Source organism: Schistocerca americana, chromosome 4 (genome assembly GCF_021461395.2).
Source record: "Schistocerca americana isolate TAMUIC-IGC-003095 chromosome 4, iqSchAmer2.1, whole genome shotgun sequence".
Lineage (NCBI taxonomy): Eukaryota > Metazoa > Arthropoda > Insecta > Orthoptera > Acrididae > Schistocerca > Schistocerca americana.
The window spans coordinates 782,405,368-782,429,356 of record NC_060122.1 but is presented as its reverse complement, the minus strand read 5'-3'; the positions used below and the strand labels follow the sequence as shown (position 1 = coordinate 782,429,356).

The 23,989-nt window shown below is 40.9% G+C and overlaps 1 protein-coding gene across 1 annotated transcript in view; it reads right to left on the bottom strand.

The window, feature by feature from the left end:
- The window catches only part of LOC124613799 (cilia- and flagella-associated protein 157), a 114,620-nt gene extending 99,235 nt beyond the window's left edge, over positions 1–15,385 (bottom strand). The window contains exon 1 of the mRNA XM_047142522.1: positions 15,252–15,385. Within this exon, the coding sequence (XP_046998478.1) occupies positions 15,252–15,385 (134 nt within the window). The remainder of the gene's footprint in view (positions 1–15,251) is intronic.
- Positions 15,386–23,989: the final 8,604 nt, after the last annotated feature.

Here is a 23,989-nt window from a genome sequence, read left to right as displayed (position 1 = left end):
TTCTCTTGTTTGTGTTCTTGTTCTTCTCTGTAGAAATAAAGTTGTATTGTTTGTTGCTATCTGGACATCATCTTGCTTTCAGTGTGCACCATCCCACAATGCGACAATTTAAAATACGGGTCACCAGGATTTAAAATGCATCATGCATTGAGATAAAGTCACAACTGTGACTAAAGGTGGTTACTGTTTATTTTACAAAAACAAATATGTCTCCAGGCCCAGATGGAACCCCAATTGTCAGGAATCTCTCACCGAGCATAATGACCCAAATGACTGGAAAAAATGCAGGTGAATCCTGTTTATAAGAAGGGTAAAAGAATGGACCCACAAAACTACAGGCCAATATCCTTAACATTAGTTTCCTGCAGGATTCTTGAACTTATTCTCATTTTGAATACAATATATTTACTTGGAACAGAAAAGGTTCTGTCCACAAATCAGCAAGAATTTAGAAAGCATCAGTCTTGGGAAACTCAGGTTGTCTTTTCTCGCACATTATCCACTGAACCATGGATGGAGGGCAACAGACAAATTCCATTTTCCTAGATTTCCAGAAAAGTTTGACATGGTGCCCCACTGTCGACTGTTAAAGAAGTTAAGAGCATGAATAGATTTCCAGATATCGGGTGGCTCAAAGATTTCTTCAGTAATAGAACCCAATACATTGCCCTTGATGGCAAGTGTTCATCAGAGACAAGGGCAGCATCAGGAGTAACCCAGGAAAGTGTGACAGGCTCACTCTTATTCTCCATATACATAAATGATGCAACAGATGGGGTGGGCAACAATCTGCAGCTGTTTGTTGGTAAGGTGTCATTGTTGAGTGACTGTAGGAGGATACAAGGTGTCTAACATAAAATTTCTAGTCATTGTGATCAATGGCAGCTAGCACTAAATGTAGAAAAATGTAAGTTAATGTGGACGAGTAGAGAAAACAGTCCCATAGTGTTTGAATACAGCATTAGTAGTGTTCTGCTTGACACACACACAAGGAAATGGAACAAGCAGATAAGGATGTAGTAGGGAAAGTGAATGGTCAACTTTGATTTATTGGCAGAATTTTTGAAAACTGTGGTTCATCTGTAAAGGAGGCCACTTATACAACACTAGTGTGACCCGTACTTGAGTACTGCTTGAGTGTTTGGGATCTGCACCAGGCTGGATTAAAGGAAGACACTGGAGCAATTCAGAGGTGGGCTGCTAGATTTGTTATTGGTTGATTTGATCAACAGGTGACCATTATGGAAATGCCTCATGAACTTAGATGGCAAACCCTGGAGGGTAGATGATGTTCTTTTTGAGGAACACTGTTAGGAAATTTAGAGAACTGGTATTTGAAGTTGATTGCAGAATGACTCTAGTGCCAATGACACATCATATTTTGTACACTAAGGAAGGAACCTGTAATACAGGAAATAATCAACATAATCAGGACAGGGCAATTGATTTAGGCAGTGTACTGCTTTAACATATGCCACAGATAGTAGAACGGGTTCCTTGGGGCAGATGACAGAAAACACAGAATGCCTCCCAAGCCAGTGAGCTGGTAGCACTTACTCGACCAGAACCAACTCATGAATTGTTCCTAGAAGAGGGATGACAAGATATGAAAGACAAAATATTAGGTGAATAGTAATGGCAGAAATTTTTAATTGTAACGTGGACATACAAGGGAGTGATATGTCTTAATTCCCATAAATTTGTAGCACTTTTGAGAAAGAAGTTGTGTGGAACTCTACCATAACAGACGGGTATAACGATAAACAAAGGGAGACAAGTTTAATAGTTACTACTGAACACCAACTATGCTGTTGGTTACTAATTTAAGATTGGGATGTATTATTAGGACTTGATTGGTTATTAAACTGTAATGTTACATTAAATTTTGATAATGAAATCATTAAGTGGGAAGAGAATGGAGAGAAAATACAAGTAGTTTGGGGTAGCACACTTAATTTATAGTAACCACAGTTATTAATTGAGGCTACATGATCAACACAATCAAAGTAAATCATAATGTAAAGTTATATAATACACTATTACGTAATTAAGAATATTTGGTAAATCAGGTTTACTTATTACGATGTTCCAGAAATTCACAAGATGGAGGAAATATTCAACCTTTTAAAAAGGGGTCTACAGAATCCCTTCATTTAGCTTAATATATCATTCTGATAATCTTTTTTAAAGAATGGAAAATCCAGAATGGAACGTAACAATATTATGAAAAGGAAAGTTGCTACTCACGATATAGCGGAGATGCTGAGTCGTAGAGAGGCACAACAAAAAGACTGTCACAAATAAGCTTTTGGCCAGCAAGGCCTTTGTCAAAAATAGACCACACACACACACACACACACACACACACACACACACACACACACACACACACACACACACACACACACAGACAAATGCAACTCACACACATGACTGCAGTCTCTGGCAGCTGAAACCAAATTGTGAGCAGCAGCAGCAACAGTGTATGATGGGAGTGGTGGGGATAAGGAAGAGGCTGGGGGGGTGGGGTGAGGGATAGTAGGGTAGGGGTGAGGGACAGTGAAGTGCTGCTGGAGAATGTGCAGGGACAAGGTGGACAGAAGGAAGGCAACTATGTGCATTCAGGAGATTAGACGGAGGGCAGGGGACAGGTGGGGGGTGGGAGGGGGGTGGGGGAGGGTAATGGAAAATGACAAAGTAAAACGACTGAGTGCTTTGGTGGAATGAGAGCTGTGTAGTGCTGGAATGGGAATAAGGAAGGGGCTGGATGGATGAGGAAAATGACTTAACGAAGGTTCAGACCAGGAGGGTTACAGGAACATAGGATATACTGTGGGAAAAGTTCCCACCTGCACAATGCAGAAAAGCTGGTGTTGGTGGATAGGATCCATATGGCACAGGCTGTGAAGCAGTAGGTGAAAAGAAGGATGTCATGTTGGGCAGCATGCTCAGCAACAAGGTGGTCCACTTGTTTCTTGGCCACAGTTTGTTGGTGGCCATTCATGCAGACAGACAGCTTAACAGCTTGTTGGTTGTCATGCCCACATAGAATGCATGCAGCACATTGGTTGCAGCTCAGCTTGTAGATCACATGACTTGTTTCACAGGTAGCCCTGCCTTTGATGAGATGGGTGATGTTCGTGACTGGACTGGAGTAAGTGGTGGTGGGAGGATGTATAGGACAGGTGTTGCATCTAAGTCCATTACAGAAATATGAGCCATGAGGTAAGGGGTTGGGAGCAGGTGTTGTGTAGGGATGGACAAGTATATTGTATAGGTCAGTGGATGGCAGAATACTTCAATGGGAGGGGTGGGAATGATATTGGGCAGAACATTTCTCATTTAAGGGCATGAGGAGAGGTAGTCAAAACCCAGGCAGAGAGTGTAATTCAGTTGCTCCAGTCCTGGGTGGTGCTGAGTTATGAAGGTAATGTTCCTCTGTGGCCGAATGGTAAGACTTTGGGAGGTGGTAGGAGACGAAAGATAAGGCATGGGAGATTTGTTTTTGTACAAGGTTGGGAGGATAATTACAGTCAGTGAAGGCTTCAGTGAGCCCCTCAGTGTATTTTGAGAGGGGCTTCTCATCACTGCAGGTGTGATGACCATGGGTGGCTAGGCTCTATGGAAAGGACTTCCTGGTATGGAATGGGTGGCAGCTGTCGAAGTGGAAGTATTGCTGGTGTTTAGTAGGTTTGGTATGGACAGAGGTACTGAAGTAGCCATCTTTGATATGGAGGTCAACACATAGGAAGGTGGCTTGTTGGGTTGAGTATTGACAGCTGAAGCAAATGGGGAAGAAGCTGTTGAGTTTCTGGAGAAATGTGGATAAGGTGTCCTCATCCTCAATCCAGATCGCAAGATGTCATCAGTGAATCTGAACCAGCTGAGGGGTTTAGGATTCTGGGTGTTAGGAAGGATTCCTCTACATGGCCCATGAATAGGTTGGCATAGGATGGTGCCACGTGGGTGCCTATAGCTATACCCCAGATTTGTTATAGGTAATGCCTTCAAAGGAGAAGTAATTGTGCGTAAGGATATAGTTGGTCTTGGTGACTAGGACGAGGTTGCTGGTTTGGAATCCATCAGGCGTTGGGAAAGGTAGTGTTCAATAGCAGTAAGGCCATGAGCATTAGGGATGTTAGTGTAAAGGGGTGGGCATCAATAGTGATGAGCAGGGCACCTTATGGTAAAGGGACAAGAACTGTGGAGAGTCGGTGGAGGAAACGGTTGGTATCTTTCATATGGGAGGGTAGATTCTGGGTAATAGATTGAAGGTGTTGGTCTACGGGAGCAGAGATTCTCTTAGTGGGGGCACATTAATCGGCCACAATGTGGCATCCTGGTGGTTGGGTTTATGGACTTTAGAAAGCATACAGAAGGTAGGAGTGCGGAGAGTGGTAGGAGTCAGCAGAGAGATGCACTCCGGGGAGAGGTTCTGGGATGGGCCTAAGGATTTGAGAGATCCTGTTGGATTTCTGGAATGGGGTCACTGTGGCAAAGTTTGTAGGTTGACAGCTGGTGGAGTCCTTGTGCTAGGTAATCCTTGCAGCTCAAAACAAACCACTGGTGCAGCCTTTGTCCGCAGGTAGGGTTATGAGGTCGGTATCAGTTTTTAGGTGGTGGACTGCGGTTCTTTCTGTGGATGTAAATTTAGTTTGCATGTTGAGTGATTTGGGGAATGATAGTGAGGCAAGGTTCGAGGTTAAGAAATTCTGGATACTCTACACCCTCCTCACTTCCTACTCCTGCTTTGGAGTACTACTGTCCACCACTTCTACAACAAGCTCCAAACCTCCCTCATGGCCCCTCATTGCTGACAAACTGTGTCTCGCAGACCTCCTACATTTACCCCACCCTCTATAACTCTCTCACCACCACACAAAATCCAGAACATAAACAGATTTGAAACACAGTCATGAAACTTTACGCCAGAAGCCTTAGCAGCACAGAAATATCAGTCCTTTCCAAAGGCCTCACCTTTTGTCTCATTCCCAAATTCAGTCACACAGGACTTGTTAAAGCCCTTTCTCCCCTTCTCCAGGTCCCTACATTGGCAACACTTTTTTGCCACCAACCCTACCAATCATCACTCAACCAAAGACACTGTTGAACCCTGCCTGACTCAGTTCACTCCTCCATCCAACTGTGATACACACCCACTGCTCCCAAATCAGACCCTGTTAACTTGACATCCACCTCAAAGATGGCTACATCAATACATCTGTCCATATCAAACCTACTAACCACTATCAATACCTCCACTTCAAAAGCTGCCACCCATTCCATATCAAGAAGTCCCTTCAATACAGCCTAGACACCCATGGTTGCCACATCTGCAGTGACAAGCAGTCCCTCTCAAAGTATACTGAGGGTCTCACTGAAGCCTTCACAGGTCATAATTATCCTCCCATCCTTGTACAAAAACAAATCTCCCATGCCTTATCTTTTCAGTCTCCCACAACCTCCCAAAGTCTCACCACCCGGCCACAGAGGAGCAGTCTCATCATAACTCAGCGCCACCCAGGACTGGAACAAATGAATTACATTCTCCACCATTGTTTCAACTACCTCTCATCATGCCTAGAAATCAAAAATGTCCTGCCCACTATCCTTCCCACCCCTCCCACCGAACCTACACAATACACTCATCCATCCCTACACAACACCTGCTCCCAACCCCTTACCTTATGGCTCATATCCCTGTAATAAACCTAGATGCAAGACCTGTCCCATACATCCTCACACCACCACCTACTCCAGTCCAGTCACAAACATCACCTATCCCAACAAAGGCAGGACTACTTGTGAAACCAGTCATGCGATCTACAAGCTAAGCTGCAACCCCTGTGCTGCATTCTATGTGGGCATGACAACCAACAAGCTGTCTGTTCACATGAATGGCCAAGAAACAAGTGGACCACCCTGTTGCTGAGCACGCTGCCCAACAAGACATCCTTTATTTCAATTACTGCTTCACAGCCTGTGCCATATGGATCCACCAACAACATCTTTTCTGAGCTGCGCAGGTGAGTACTCTCTCTGCAATATATCCTACATTCCCATAACCCTCCTCACTTCAACCTTCATTAGTCATTATCCTAATCCATCCATCCCCCTGTTGCCACATTCCAGGAACGCACCCAGTCTTTTTATTTCTCTCCTTTTCTGCTACCCCCATCCCTCCCATCTATCCCCTGCCCTCCATCTAACCTCCCGACTGCACCTAGCTACCCTAGCCTCTCTCCACCTTATCCCTGTGCGCTCCCCAGCAGCACTTCACTGTCCCCCACCCCTACCTTGCTATCTTTCCCCTTCCCACCCCAGCCTCCTCGTTACCCTCACCCAGTTGCCACTCCCACCGTGCACTGCTGCTTGCAGTGTGGCTTCAGCTGCCAGAGACTGTAGTCATGTGTGTGTGTGTATATGTGTGTGTGTGTGTGTGTGTGTGTGTGTGTGATCTATTTTTGACAAAGGTCTTGTTGGTTGAAAGTTTATTTGTGACAGTCTGTTTGTTTTGCCATCTGCGACTCAGCATATCCGCTATATGGTCAGTATCATCTTTCCTTTACGTAATATTGACAATCTTTTTCTGCATACTGCATGTTTCCTTTAAAAAAAATTGAGAAATTCACCAAAAACCTAATTCTTTATGTCAGTAGCGACTGTATACTCCCATGGCACATTGTAACGATTGACAAGCAGCTTGTATGATTTTCTTCACTACGTGATCTAATTGAAATATTAGAGTCTCCTGCAAAGAGTACTGATGTTGTATCAGTTCTTTAACTGGTCAAGTCATTTACATACAGCAGAATTCAGCCTTGTGGGACTCTGTACTCAACTTTCTTCTCATTATTGTAAAAACTAGAAATTCCGTGCATCTCACTATCTTTGTATGTTTTTTGATTATGGTGCTTTGTCATTAAAATCTTATTACGTGCAAAACCAATGTTTCAGACCTGGTTACAGTGGCTTCATTTGGGTCTATTAGTGAGTTTTTGCTGTTCAGGGTTACATATTTTGCCATGAGTACTCTCTGAGTATGGACCTGCTTCCGTCTGCTGCTTCTTGCAGCATGTTTCATGACTGGTAGTCATTTGCAAATGAGAACACATGGATGTTATTAATTAAAGTTCAGAGAGAATAAATGAAAGTTTTGAAGTTTGTCAGTGACATTTAAATTCTCTCAGAACTGGTAAAGGAGCAGTTGAACAGAATGAGCAGTTTTACAAGATGTAACGAGACGAACATCAACAAAAGCAGGTTATGGACTGTAGTCAAATAAAATCAGATGAAGTAAAGGATTAGATTAGCAATTAAAACAGTATAAGTACCAAATGAGTTTTATATTTGGGTACTAAAGTAACTAATGGTGGCAAATTAGGAAGTATAAGAAACAAAGACTAGCAACTGCAAGAAAAGCTTTCCTGAAAAAGAGGAATTTGTTAACATGAATATAAATTTAAGTGCATTTATCTGGAGTTTAGCTTTGTGTGGTTGTTAAATATGGACAATAAACAGTTCAGACAAGAAGAAAATAGAAGCTTTTGAAATATGGTGTACAGAAGAATGCTGAAGATTAGATGAGCAGACTGAATAATAAATGAGGAAGTACTGAATCAAATGAAGGGAAAAAGATGTTATGCCACAACTTGACAAAGAGAAGGAACTGGCTGAGGCATCAAGTAATTGTCAATTTGGTAACAGAGGGAAATGTGAGGTTTAAAAATTGTAGAGGAAGAGCAAGATTTGAGTCTATTTTAAGCAGGTTCAAATGGTTGTAAGTTGTAACAGTTACACACAGGTGAAGAGGCTTTTACAGGACAGAGTGGCATGGGGAGCTGCATGAATTTAACTTTTGGACTGAAGAGCATGATACAAACAACATTCTTTATTTGGAAATTTATCTACTGAGAACTGAACTTAATTTTACTTGATCCTACAGGATTACATTGCATACAGTAAATGCATGTGGAATATAGGACACATCAAAAGCAGAAAACATTTATTATCACTTATTTCCTATGCAGCAACCATTTTGATTAGACTCTGCAACATCATTGAGTGTAAGAAACAATACAAGTAACTTTAATTTATTAGATAATCTTTAACACTGCAAAACTCCTCTTCCACCAGATAGTCTTTGAGCTTACTTGAAAAGTTGGTGTCATATATACTATCATGCAGGGTTTTAGGCAGACTTCCTAATAGTTTGGTACCTGAGAAATGAAGTCCTTTTTCAAGTATTATCAGTTGGTAGGTTGGGCTCCATATATTGCTCATCCTCCATATGTTCTGAGTATTGTATTTGCAATCCAGTCTGAACTAACTTTTATTATGTATGTTACTGTTTTATATATGAACAACACTGTAAAAGTTAAGATGCCTAGATTTTTGAAGCAGTTTCTGTATGTTTCAGACGTCCTTTTTCAAATGATCCTAATTGATTTTTTATGTAGTGTGAACACTGTGTGGCTGCATAATTAATCGATAAATAAAGACAGTCACTGAAAGAGTGAAAAATGTATTATGCTTTATATCATTGTCTCTATCTTACCACCTTTGTCTTAGTTTCATGCAATTGATACTCTGTATTGCCTCATGTTTTATATATCTTCAAGTGAGCTGTAACGAACTGTCAAACAATGGAAACTTCAGGATGAAATAACAATAGTATTTTGAAACGGATAGATTGCTACTCACCATATAGGGGAGACATTAAGTCACAGACTGGCACAACGAAAAGACTGCTTTGCGTTCAAGCTTTCAGCCAACAGGTCTTATTCTGAATTCACACACACACACACACACACACACACACACACACACACACACACACACACGACCATGTTTCCAACCACTGTGGCCAGACTATAGACTGAAACTGTATATGATGGGAGCAGCAATGTGGTGGATGGTGTGGGTAAGGAGGAGGCATGGGGCGAAAGGGGGGAGGAATAGCAGGGAAGGGGCAGGGGAAGGTGTGGTGCTGCTTGTGGGAGTATGCAGGGACATGGTGGGGACAGGATAGGGCTACTAGCTGCAGACAGGAACTTACACTGCAGGGAGAGTTCTCACCTGTGCACTTCAGAAAAGCTGGTGTTGGTAGGAAGGATCCAGATGGCACAGGCTGTGAATCTGTCATTGAAATGAAGAGTGTTGTTTCGGTCAGAATGTTCAGCAACTGGGTGGTCCAGCTGTCTCTTGGCCACAGTTTGCTGTTGGTCATTTGTGCAGACAGACAGCTTGTTAGTCGTCCTGCCCATATAGAAACAAGCACAATGGTTGCAGCTTAGTTTGTAGATCACATCACCGATTTCACACGTAACCATTCCTTTGATGTGATAGGAGATGTTTGTTATAGGACTGGACTAGGTGGTGGTGTGAGGATGAATGGGACAGGTCTTGCATCTAGGTCTATTGCTGATGCAAGGGGTTGGGAGCAGGGTAAGAGTAGGGATGCCGCAACAGCCAGACCTGTGGTTTAAAATGCTTCTGACAACATTAATCCACTATAACAGTACATACTTGCTGATATAGTGAAATATCACAATTTATTGTTGTTCACTTGCAAATACACTCCTGGAAATTGAAATAAGAACACCGTGAATGCATTGTCCCAGGAAGGGGAAACTTTATTGACACATTCCTGGGGTCAGATACATCACATGATCACACTGACAGAACCACAGGCACATAGACACAGGCAACAGAGCATGCACAATGTCGGCACTAGTACAGTGTATATCCACCTTTCGCAGCAATGCACGCTGCTATTCTCCCATGGAGACGATCGTAGAGATGCTGGATGTAGTCCTGTGGAACGGCTTGCCATGCCATTTCCACCTGGCGCCTCAGTTGGACCAGCGTTCGTGCTGGACGTGCAGACCGCGTGAGACGACGCTTCATCCAGTCCCAAACATGCTCAATGGGGGACAGATCCGGAGATCTTGCTGGCCAGGGTAGTTGACTTACACCTTCTAGAGCACGTTGGGTGGCACGGGATACATGCGGACGTGCATTGTCCTGTTGGAACATTAAGTTCCCTTGCCGGTCTAGGAATGGTAGAACGATGGGTTCGATGACGGTTTGGATGTACCGTGCACTATTCAGTGTCCCCTCGACGATCACCAGTGGTGTACGGCCAGTGTAGGAGATCGCTCCCCACACCATGATGCCGGGTGTTGGCCCTGTGTGCCTCGGTCGTATGCAGTCCTGATTGTGGCGCTCACCTGCACGGCGCCAAACACGCATACGACCATCATTGGCACCAAGGCAGAAGCGACTCTCATCGCTGCAGACGACACGTCTCCATTCGTCCCTCCATTCACGCCTGTCGCGACACCACTGGAGGTGGGCTGCACGATGTTGGGGCGTGAGCGGAAGACGGCCAAATGGTGTGCGGGACCGTAGCCCAGTTTCATGGAGACGGTTGCGAATGGTCCTCGCCGATACCCCAGGAGCAACAGTGTCCCTAATTAGCTGGGAAGTGGCGGTGCGGTCCCCTACGGCACTGCGTAGGATCCTACGGTCTTGGCGTGCATCCGTGCATCGCTGCGGTCCGGTCCCAGGTCGACGGGCACGTGCACCTTCCGCCGACCACTGGCGACAACATCGATGTACTGTGGAGACCTCACGCCCCACGTGTTGAGCAATTCGGCGGTACGTCCACCCGGCCTCCTGCATGCCCACTATACGCCCTCGCTCAAAGTCCGTCAACTGCACATACGGTTCACGTCCACGCTGTCACGGCATGCTACCAGTGTTAAAGACTGCGATGGAGCTCCGTATGCCACGGCAAACTGGTTAACACTGACGGCGGCGGTGCACAAATGCTGCGCAGCTAGCGCCATTCGACGGCCAACACCGCGGTTCCTGGTGTGTCCGCTGTGCCGTGCGTGTGATCATTGCTTGTACAGCCCTCTCACAGTGTCCGGAGCAAGTATGGTGGGTCTGACACACCGGTGTCAATGTGTTCTTTTTTCCATTTCCAGGAGTGTACATAAAACATGAGACACTAAAGAGAACCACCAACATGGGAGTATGATAAAAGAGAGAAGACAGAGAAACAATACAAAAGATATTATACATTTCACTCTTTTAGTTAATGTCTTTACTTCTCAATTAATTTTGTTTCACAACTCTTTTTGTTTCTTGAATGTTTGAGTTTCCACACACAGTCACTCCATACTGCACATATGGTTCACAAAGCCCATGTTATATTGTGCACAGAAGCTGTTTGCTGCATATTTTAAATATCTGATTCATTAAGAATATGGTGCAGTTGTGTTTGTTACAGATGTGTGTTGTTTTCAATACCTTAGTACTCTTCATTTTTGGACCATTTCTTTCCATTTTTAAGTTCTCTGCCACAGTTATGTAATTATCATAGAGTAAGTTTGATATTTCTCTACTAACTGTAACCACTGTGTTCTTTACTTTCATTGACCTGATCCAGTGTTTTTTTTAGTCCCATATTTTTCCTTTCTCTCAGTATTAATTATGTTCCAAGCTGCATTTATCTATAATTTTGAGTTCAAAAGGTGGTGTTAATTGAGCTTGTTTTTGTCTCTCTCTCATTGTTTTCCTGTACATCTTGTGTAATGTTATACAATTTTCAGCTTTTCCCATCCATTTCAGTTTGTACAGATTCATAAGCTGTTCTAATATTTCACAGGTAGTCCAGTGTGTTTGATCTTGCAGCCTCTGTTTTCTCTTTACCATGGGATATACTACATTAAAATGATGTTTAATTGCTGTAATAAATGCATCATACTTTTCATTTATATTCTGTATCTGTAAGGTATCATTCCAGTAGCAACCATTCACAAACAGAAATTATTTCAGTTTTTTTTCAGTTACCATCATCTCATCTCTGATAGTTTCTTGACCATAGTAGCCGGCTCTGCCAGCAGTGTGCATATCTTTTTTGAGCTGATTATGGTCCACTTTTGACACATTTTTTATAAAAATAAAAATGCTAGTATAATTTTTAATGTGGATTGACCCGTGCAGCTGACTTAAATTATCTGACAAATGTCAAATCTGTTGATGTATGCTTGATTCATTTCTTCTCTACTCATAGTTGTCCACCAGGCAGTGCAAAGCCTGACAGCATCATGGTTATGACATCCTCAACTGCTTCATTCACAAAATTTAAGGAGTGCCATCTCCCCAACATGGTAGCTATCTCTCTTTCAACTTCCCAGGAGTATGCATGGTTTCTTTTATTCATTTGTTTTTCCATGATATTGAGTCATTCTGATATGTGCACTCTCCTAACTAAAATGAATATCAGTTGCCATCATGGGCTGCTAATGTAATAAATGTTGGAAGTTATTCTGAAGGAACAGTTTCATTATGATTAATCACAGCTGAAACTGAATTTAAATGCAGAACTGTGGTGTTTAATATAGTCATTCTAGACTCATGAGTGTATTTAAATTTTTACTTTCCCAGTATGCTAGTAGCTTAATACGAAATTGATTCTCTAGGAGTTGATACCATAAGGATTACATATTTTTTCTAAAGAAAACTGCACACATTTTGTTAACTGTCTAACCATTGAAAGCTGGACAGATGTGAGATCATAATCAAGTGCAAATAATGCATATAATACCTTCTCTTCTATATTCATGTCACAATTTGAAATGTATTTCCCTAAGAAGTTAGTGAGGTCCAAGTCTTCAGAACAAAAAGCATACAAACCTTGGATAACTACAGGCATTAGGATTTCCAGTGTACCATGAAAAGACTGAACCAAGAAATTAAAACTTGCTCAGATCCACAGTTTGTAGATTATGTAAAAACATACAGAAAAATATACCGAAAGGCAATAGCAAAGGCAAAGTTGCTATATAATGACAACGTAATCAGTAACTCAGACAACAAACCACAAACTAATTGGGACATTGTGAGGAATGAAACGATTACATTGGGAGAAGAGGAAGAAATAATACTCAAAAGCAGTGAAAATTGCAATATAGAAAAGAATGAAATGGTGAACTATATTAATAACTATTTTTTAAATGTACCATATTCACTAAACTTAAACTTCACAAAACAAAAAATAATACATGCTCCAAGGGTTGCCTGCAGCATGAATATTCCTTCAACAAATGAACAGGAAGTAATTAGAGTGATTAGAAGCTTAAAACCAAAAATGGCAGCAGGTGTTGATGAAGTACCAGTTTCAATCATAATAAGGACTGCAGTGCAGGTTGCAAAACCTTTAGCACATACTGCAAATTTATCCTTTAGTGAAGGTGTATTTCCTCAACGACTGAAGATCTCAAAAGTGAGGCCACTATTTAAAAATGGAGACAGACATAAAATAGAAAACTACCGTCCCATATCACTTCTTCCTGCTTCCTCCAAAATATTAGAGAAACTGATAAAATTGAGAGTCGCTAGTTACCTAGACAATAATAAACTCTGGAATAGTAATCAACATGGTTTTCATGCAAAACGAAGCACAGAAACTGCAGTCATAGACTACACCCAAGAAATAATTAAAAATTTGGAGAAAAGCAAAAGTGTAGTAGGAATCAATTTAGATCTATCTAAAGCTTTCGATAAGGTCTGCCATGAAATCCTCCTTCGTAAGCTGGAAGCAGTAGGTATTAGAGAAAGAGTTAAAATATTGTTTGAGTCATATCTCAAAAACATATCTCAGATTGTAGAGTTCACCACTGTAAATTCAAATCAAAAAATAAGGTTAGTTTCAGAAGCAAAAGAAGTTCCTTTAGGAGTACCCCAGGGCAGCATCTTAGGATCACTACTCTTCCTCATATATGTCAATGATTTGTAGTTACAATATAATACAGCCAAAATTGTACTATATGTAGATGACACAAGTTTGATAGTGAGAGACTTTAAAAACTTGTTACAGTCAACTACTGACAAAATCCTAAAAAGTATTGAGACTTGGTTCGGTGCAAATAAACTTACACTCAATGCAAAGAAAACAAATTACATACAGTTTGGTAAAATGATTCAGGATGAAGATATTAATCTAGAACTGGATGACAGACTAATAGAGAGAGTGCATTTTGCAAAAGTGTTAGGAATGCACATAGATGAAGCTATGAATTGGAAACACCATGTAAAATTTCTTACACACCGACTTAACTCAGCCTGATTTGCACTGAGAGTTATTGCAAATGTTTGCACTCTAGAAGGCATCAGAATGGCATACTTCGGGTACTTTCATTCTGTTGCCTCATTTGGAATAGTGTCTGGGCCAGCTCAAAATCTCAAAATCTAACTTGAAAAACATTTTTATTTTACAGAAACAGACTGCTCGAATAATTACCCACAGTCCAACACAAGCTCACTGCAGACCTCTTTTCAAAAAATTAGGAATACTTACTCTGCCATCAGTCTATATACTTAAATGTGTGCTCTTAACCAAAGCTAATCTAAGCAATCTCCACACAAATGCAGACTGTCACAACTATAACACAAGGAACGAGAATGATCTCCACATAGAACAAGTAAGAAGAACACGAACTCAGAAGCATGTAAGCCACAGGGGCATTAAGCTCTATAATGCACTGCCTCAGTACATTAAAGATTTAAAGGACAATACAAATTTTAAATTGGAACTTAGAAAAATTTTAATTGATAAATATTGCTACTCAATAAATGAATATCTCGAAGACCAAGAAAATGACTTTACAAACTAACCTCCAAAATTTTCTATCTTCGTTTGTTTCAGCTTTTATTATACTTTACCATCTATAGTACTAGTCACATATTGTTACTGAGAAACAAATTACTATAAACCATTTATGTGGAAAGAAACTGTAAGTTTGCTGTCATTTATTATAGACAATGTCATTTTGTACATTCTATATTTTAATTTCTGTGTATGACAAACCCAATTGTAGACAATTTCATGTTGTATATTCTGTATTGTTAATTTCCATGTATGACAAGCCCAATATCGTTTGTACGATGACACGGATGCTAAATAAATAAATATGCTTCTACATCTACATCTTTACTCTGCAAAACACCGTGAAATGTACAACAGAGAGTATGTCCCATAGTACCAGTTATTAGGGTTGCTTCCCGTTCCATTCACGTATGGAGCTTGGGAAGAATGACTGTTTCAGTGCCTCTGTGCATGCAGTAATTATTCTAATCTTATTGTCACAATCCCCATATGAGAGATATGTAGGGCATTGTACTATATCCCTAGAGTCATCCTATAAAGCCGGTTCTTGAAACTTTGTTAACAGACTTACCTCTCAACTTTCCTTGTGAGATCGGTTATTTGAAGCTGATACAATTCCTTGTCTACCTCACTTAATTCCTCAACTACTTCTTCTTTTTCCTTTTTCTTGTTGCCTTTCTTCCCGCCTTTTCCTTTCTTCCCCATTATTTTGCTCTCTTCTTGTAGTTTTGTTTACCTGAAAAGCACCGAAAAAAATTGTTTTAGTCAGCAGGCCCGTAGATATAATCAGCACTGCAATTATGTTAGTACTTGTTTGAATTTGTCATGATAGATATGGAACTATGGTTGTTAAAGTCAATGTTTAACTGCATGCTCAACCAACTTTCACAGAGTGAAAGCACTAAAATTTTAATTCTTTTGCATTGTGAAAGGTGGCTGCAGCTATATTTCTAACATTTATTACTTTCTTGTTATTAAACAGGAGTGGGGTTCACACAACACATAAATTTCTCATTCACCATCTGGATTTCAGAAATTACTATCAATGTTTCTCAGACAAACTTTTAAATTTAGTAGTAAAATAATTAGCAGCTGATGTACATTCAGTTCTTTGCAACAAAAATTGTAAGAACCTTTAGAGATACACATAGAAAATGAATGTGTATATCATTATGTAGATGCACAAATGTTGCCAGTAACACAATGATGTTTCTAGTATAGTTTCTCTGACCTCACAATATTCACAGTGACTTTTTGATGCATACAGAAACATTGTTGCAGAAAGTACAGGTGATTTGCAGGTGAAATATCCTCTTCAGTTTTAGTTCAGCCAATAGTTTAGTCAATATTTGTTTGTTTATAGAAATCATCTTGGAAACACTGTAGCCAAAGCAGGTCATCACACCTGTATGATGAAAGATGCAAATTTAAGGCTCATGTACAAGGAAAACTACAATATTACCAGGCAAGCTGGGCTGATGTGCAGTGTTACCACAGTTACTACAAGTTTTTGCTTGCTTCATGATAAACTTTTAGTACATTTTGTGACCAACATGCATAATTTTGATGAAACTTCATAATGTAATAATTTTATGTATAAATCAGATAGTATTATGGTCATCCACCTTGTCACTTGTGAACTACAGAAAAGTAGCAATAATTGTGTAAATATTGGTGTGGGTAAAAGATGGCACATAGCTTTTTGATTTCTTTCACATTATCTGAGCTTTTTGATTTCTTTCACATTATCTGTATGTTATTTGATTTTCTGTACACATCATAAAGTTACCCTGTACATATTTCTCTGCATTAATCATGTGTTCTGTTCTAAGTAACTGCGTGTTAAAAGATCATTTTCTTCCTTGAAATAGTTCAAGTGTGTTTACCCCGGACTCAGTTTAAAGAGTAGAACACGCTAACAACTGATTCACAGCCAGCATCTTAACTTTTAAATATTTTAAAAATTCAAATTATGCAATTCCAAGTGCAAAAATATGACTTACTGGCACAAAAAATGAAGCTCAATGGACATACACTAAATAAAATTCTGTCTTTGAAATGTCTATGCACTCAGATGAATAAGAAACTGAGGGGCCACAAGTACATAGATAAGTTTCTCAGAAATCTCACTTCTGCCTGCTTTGACCTTAAAAATCTCTCTCACTGAGTTGGCTTGAGGATAGCACTGCTAACATGCTTTGCATATATTCTTCTATGGAATAATCTTCTTGCAAACTGCATCATGCAGAAGCCTTCTCACAGTCCTTGGGAATCTTGCATTTATGTGCCACAAGATTTAAAACCTAATGGCATTTGCAGTTAGTTACAAGAATGACTTCAGAATGAATTGTGAAATTTTAACCACAGTGCTACGAGGGTCACTCCAAAAGAAATGCACACTATTTTTGTAAAAATACAGTTTTCATTCTGCATGTGTGAAAGTTTTACAGTGTGTAGATACATCTTTCCTGCTTGTTTTCAAACTTAGTTCAACCTGTTCCCTTGAATGGCGCCATCACAGCATGTCTTCAAGATGGCTGCTACACTTGACGTTCGTCAGAAGCAACGTGCTGTCATAGAATTCCTGTGCTGTGAAAACGAGACTGTGGGAAACATCCACAAGAGGTTGAAAAAGGTGTATGGAGATGCTGCTGTCGATCGCAGTACAGTCAGTCGGTGGGCAAGCAGGTTACGTGATGAAATCGAGCACAGCAATATTGAGGATTGTCCTTGCAATGGCAGGCCTCGTACTGCACACACTCCAGAAAATGAACAGAGAGTTAACAAATTGGTGACTGCTGACAGATGCATCACAGTGAACGAATTGTCACGCTACGTTGGGATAGGGGAAGGAAGTGTTTGCAGAATACTGAAATTGTTGTCGTTAAAAAAGGTATGTGCCAGGTGGGTTCCCAGGATGTTGACAGTGGTTCACAAAGAAACAAGAAAAACGGTATGCAGCGAACTTTTGGAACAGTACGAGAATGATGGAGATGAATTTCTTGGAAGAATTGTGACAGGTGATGAAACATGGCTCCATCATTTTTCACCAGAGACGAAGAGGCAATCAATGAAGTGGCATCATGCAAATTCACCCAAGAAAAAAAAATTTAAAGCTGCACTTTCTGCTGGAAAAGTTATGGCTACGGTGTTTTTCGATTCCAAAGTACTCTTGCTTGTGGACATCATGCCAAGTGGAATCACCATAAATTCTGGTGCATATGTGACGACACTGAAGAAACTTCAAGCTCAACTGAGTTATGTTCGACCACATCAGCAAAAGCAGGATGTTTTGCTGTTGCACGACAATGCACGGTCACATGTCAGTCAAAAAACCATGGAAGCGATCTCAGATGGACAACACTGAAACATCCGCCTTACAGTCCTCTCTGGCTCCATGTGAATATCATCTCTTTGGGAAACTGAGAGATTCTCTTCGTGGAACAAGGTTTGCAGATGATGACTCCCTTGTGCATGCTGCCAAACAGTGGCTCCAACAGGTTGGTCCAGAATTTGACCATGCGGGTATACAGGTGCTGGTTCCAAGATGGTGTAAGGCAGTTGAGAGGGATAGAAATTATCTGGAGAAATGAAAATATTGTTCCTAAAGGATGTATCTACACACTGTAAAACTTTCAAACATGTAGAATAAAAGATGGAGCAAAAAAAAAAAAAAAAAAAAAAAAAAAAAAAAAAAAAAAAAAAAAAAAAAAAAAAAAAAAGTCTGCATTTCTTTTGGAGTGACCCTCGTAGAAGTAAAAATTGCCATATATACTTATGACTATGAAAATTAATGCTAGGAAGCATACTAAATAACGAAATTTTAATTGTTGTGTATAGTACAGTAAATAAGACAATGGAAAATCCAGTATTAAATAATAACAATATTATGAAAAGGACAGATTACTAGTCACCAAACATAGGAGACACCGAGTCTCAGTCAAGCATAACACATAGTCACACAAGCGTAAGTCTGGTCTCAGTGACCAGAGGCAATGGCCATGTGTGTGTGGTTTGTGCTTGTGTGAATGCGTGCATATTTTCCATTTTAGAAAAGGCCTCTTGGCCAAAAGCTCAAATGTAAAGCAGCCTTTTTGTTGTGCCTGTCTACTACTCAATGTCTCCTGTGTACAGTGGTGAGTGGAAATATAGCCTTCTCATAATATTATAGTATAATAAGAATACATAATTATCTTAAAGGTGATTTGGGGGTGTACAGGATGTGAAAGGCAGTAATCAAAGCTGTTGCTTCTGGCACCAACAACTGCTCTAGCCTGTTGATAATACAGTCAAACTGAGCTTGGATGACAAATATTACTAAACCTTTGCTGCAGAGTCCATCAATCTCAGTGTTTCGTGGGTGGTGATTCTCAGTCTCTCAGCAACCTATGACCACGCTTCCAATGGAAGGAAGGAAAGACGATTGGGTAACATTTAGGTCATTAGAGACGGAGCACAAGCTCAAATTGTTTCAAAGATGGGAAGGAAGTTGGCTGTGCCCTTTCAAAGGAACTGTTCCGGCAACTGCTTGGAGCGATTTAGGGAAGTCACAGAAAACCTAAATCTGGATGGCCAGATGCAGGTATGAACTGTCATCCTCCAGAATGCTTCCAGTAGGTGAGAGATATGGAGAACATGCTGCTAGCAGTTGAATGCCCAATATATTGATGTAGGTCAGAACAGCACAGGCAAGATGAGGTCTTGCATTACCTTGTTGAAAGACGGAGACCCTAAAGATGTGCGCAGCCACCAGTCTTGACATGCCTGAAGTGTAATGACTGCTGACCAAATTATCAGCTAAGTGAACCAGAGGTGATTGTGTTGTGTCCCCAGTGGCATCCCATACTATCATACCAGTTGCTGGGCCCATATCATAATGACAAATGTTATATGGCAATGCTTGTTCTCCTCAGAATATCCATAAATGGATGGATATCTCAAAATACTACACACAGAACTAGGACTCCTCTGAAGAGACAATGTGCTGCCCCACCTGTAGCCAATACTGTCACTGGGCACACTCCTATTGGTGCACCATTCTCTGTTGCCGTGTCGGAGAAAGCCGCAACAACAGTTGCTGTGCTGGCGGTCTATGGTGCTCCAGATATTACCACACTCTCTGCGAGGGCATTTGTTTTCCTGCAAACTAACGTGGACATACTTAATAGAATATGAAAACAGGAAATTCGTGGCATAACTTGACTAAAAGAAAGGATCAATTGATAGATGCGTAATGAGGCATCGAGAAGTCATCTATTTGGTAATGGTGAGAAGTGTAAGGAGAAAACATTGTAGAGGGAGAGTAGAACATGAATACAGCAACCTGATTCAAATGACTCTAGGTTGTAGCAGTTAAGCAGGGATGAAGAGGCATGAACAGGATTGGCTATAGTCGAGACGGCATAAGAAGATCCCTGACAGTTCACAGCACTGTTGCCAGATTTCAGCTGTGAAGCACTAACCGCTGCAGGCGAAACCAGTAACCATCTACAGAGCTGTAAAAACGTTACCTTGGTTGAGGTAGGTCTACTGGTAGGTAGCTGCCACGCCCAGTCCACTACAACTGTCAGTGGTCAATTTAGACCGACTCAACTATAGCATACAGAGCAGCATCAAGGTTGTCTTGTGACTGAACACCACATCAACAACACTCGACAGACACACTTTACACGCAACTCTCTCAGATTTTGCAGGACGAAAGGACACCTTTCCAATTAAGTATCTGTATGTCCATCTTTTTAGAGATGGTTGCGGGACTTCGCTGTTCGATACAGAAGGTCTTTCAGCCTTCTAGTTTCCAAACTTATTTTATGTGGCTACCAGTTTCAGCGTTTTACTACGCCATCTTCAGGCCGTTGACCGACTTGTAAGAAGATTCTACCGGACCGACTTGTAGGAAGAATCTATCTCGCTTCTGATCGATACAGGGGCCAGCAATGCTGGTATTAGTAGATTTTTGCTATAGCATTCACTTCATCCATCATCTGCCGTTGGTCGGTCAGGGGCCTGAAGATGGCGTAGTAAAACGCTGAAACTGGTAACCAAATAAAACAAGTTTGGAAACTAGACGCTGAAGGTGTTTAATTTGACATCGTTTCCAATTACGCGGCTGAACCTATCCCTCAGAGCCTCCCAGTCAACCATGCCACACGATTTTACTTCCTTTGGTGTCGAAACTATTCATAAAACCAAAGCGCAATCAGTTTCTTACGACAACTTTTAAATTTGACGCATTTCTGAAACATCTCATGAAATATGTAAGTTAGCTGTTGACAAGACATTACGTTTCGTCAAAAATAGGAAAATAGAGAGCCTGGGCATCGACAGTTCTTCACCGAGTGCCACGTAAAAATCTTATTTGCTTTAGTTCAATCAAACCAATTTTTTCCCACAAATCTGCCGCGCTGTGACATTTCCACGTTTAACTTTATCTTAACAGAAATTTTTTGACACTGTGTAGTACTTTTTCGTGTTATCATTACTACTGCTATTATCCGTGTTACTATCTGAACTCTTGGATACTTTTTATGTACTATCTGTTTATTTATGGTTTATATTGCAGGCTTCATGATCATTTACATATGGTTAGTACTGTAATACTCTGACACGTTCTACATCCTAGCGATACATTCGCATCAAGAATGCATGGAACTCGAAAATAAATGAAGAAAAATAAATGTACATCATCAAAACCTGAGTCTCCTTCTCTGCCTTACATGCTTTCGACAACAGCGGTACGGCAGCTAATTAGAATTTTATTTTCGAACCATTATACATGCAACCAGTATTCATTACAGTAACTACTCTTACAAAAAAACGGTGAGATTTATTTCGCGTAGAGTGTCGATACTTTGTTTTGTTAAAATAACTGTGCCGTCGTTTATTTTGATACACTTCTCTTATTGCAGAATGTTTTACTTATACCAATACCCTTATTTCAGTTAGTGCTTCTTGACTGCTGTTGCGATAGAGCATACAAAAGTTAAAATTTTATTAATTACCTTTATTGTATGCTTGAAACTTGCTCCGATGAAAGCGTTTGAATCCGCCGTCTTGTTTACCAACTGACACACTCACGTTCCCAAGGCGACACTGCTTTTACCTGCGGGTGAATCGAGCATGAAGTCCAGTACGGTAGCGTGAATCGGCGACTATTCGCATTCGATATTGACTTACGCTTTGCTAAATATACTTTTCCGACAAATACGTGTCGTGTGACTAGGGCCTCCGATCCGGTAGACCGTTCGCCGGGTGCAAGTCTTTCGATTTGACGCCACTTCGGCGACTTGCGCGTCGATGAGGATGAAATGATGATGATTAGGACAACAAACACCCACTCCCTTAACGGATAAACTGTCCGACCCAGCCGGGAATCGAACCCGGGCCCGGAGGATTGACTTGCTGTCGCACTGGCCACTCAGCTACCGGGGGCGGACACTTTTCCGATAGATGAACGAGTCAACATTGTAAAGAAACGGCTACACCGAAGAGACGTGGATCGCGAACACTGTTTATGAAGCAACAATGCGCATGGTTTGCACAGCTGACGCCTACACATGTCTCATGTTGAACAATGGAGTTCTCATTGGCACTTTGTTATGGTATTGTAGGATCTCAAAGGTTGTAAAGCAGACGATCGACCGAAAGCTTCCGTTTCTGTCGACTGAGGACTAGGACGAAAGCTAACGGTGGAAGAAGCAAGCAAAAAAATGTTGTTAGTCGTTGTACATATTGACAGCTATATTCTGTTCCTCTAAGCTAGGGTTGCTATACCGAGCTAGGATCTCGTCGGGACACTATGAGATGAGGGTGTGGAAATGAAGTACAAAATTTACTTAATATAATTACTTTTTATTTAGAACACAATTACGTGGAATTCGTTGCGGCAGTAGTAGTTGGTACACCACATTTTTCGGAAGATATCACCGTTTTCAGCAAGTCAAGGCGTTACTTCAGTTCTTGAGCCAAACTCGGGACAGTATTTTGCAATATTGGTACAAAATTTGGTCTTGTCAGCATGTCGGAACAAGAAGGTACCTAACGACAACGATCTCGATATACTGGGACGGATGGCAGCCCTACTCTAAGCTGAATCCCCGTGTAAACAAACATATGGTATGCTCTATTATTAAGCATCGCTCAAGCGCATGATATCGTAAGACCACTGGAAGTAGGGGCTTACTTGGTATTTTGGTGCCATTCTAGAGAGAGTGAAACTCTGAAACATGCTAAAGCATTGAGTTCTTAGGTTCTGTTTGATACATTTAACCCATTTAATCTGTTGTTTCGAATCTCATTGGGCTGTCGATTCACAGTGCTTAATTTTCAGCAAAGACACTTACAAAAATTATGAAATTTGTGTTGAGAAAATTGCAGAAAGCTACGAGTTGGAGGGCCAAGCTTCGGCAGTTCTGCCAACGGTATTGTATTCTCGGAATGGTAGGAAAACTTTCCCGTCAACCTTTACAATGTCAGCGATATTTTTTGTGCTACTCATTTTATTATTGTCTATCCTCCATTCAGAGGTTGTTTATTAACTTTTCTTTCAATCTCCAGCTTAAATTTCCTCATCACATAGCAGCTGTTGGCACTCGCCGTTAACAACCATTTATTCGTTGTGATACTTTGGACAGCTGATTTACTGATTCCTGTGAATGAAGGGGAGCACTCTGAAGAACGGAAGTGAGAGCGAGACCACTCAGTCAGTTTTCGTTTACATTGTTCCGTCTATGGGTTCTTAACGTAGAAAATATCATTTCTGGCCTGCTGTGTACCAAGAAGAAGAAGTTCTAATATCGCGCAAGGAATTGAATTTCACGTTTCTAATGTCGCCAAAGCATTCTCTGATCTTGTGCATGTTTTTTTTTTTTTTTTTTTTTTTTTTTTTTTTTTTTTTTTTTATGAGAATAATTCCCCAGCTGCTGACGAATCTCTGGCAACATCGATTGATGAAACAGACTTTAGTATTCGTTCATCCATTCATAGTGTTCCATAGATCCCACACAGAACGAGAGTCTATAGCAGGGTCAGTTTAAGGCCCAGGCGCTGCTTGAAACGCCAAGTTGAGAGGGGTGTCAAAAACTCCACATCTTTAAGATTTCCATACGGGACGTATTAAATAAAAGACTGTTTTACCAAAACTCAGCTGACACCATTTTTTCAGAAAGTGTTTTTACGGTTTCTGGTACTTCAGTATGAGCCTCACACAACGACTAACAGAAAATACCACAAAACTGAAAGTTTACCATTGTAAAAGGCTCCTGAATGTAGCAAATTTACACAAAGCTCATTGTCTCCATTTTTCAAGAT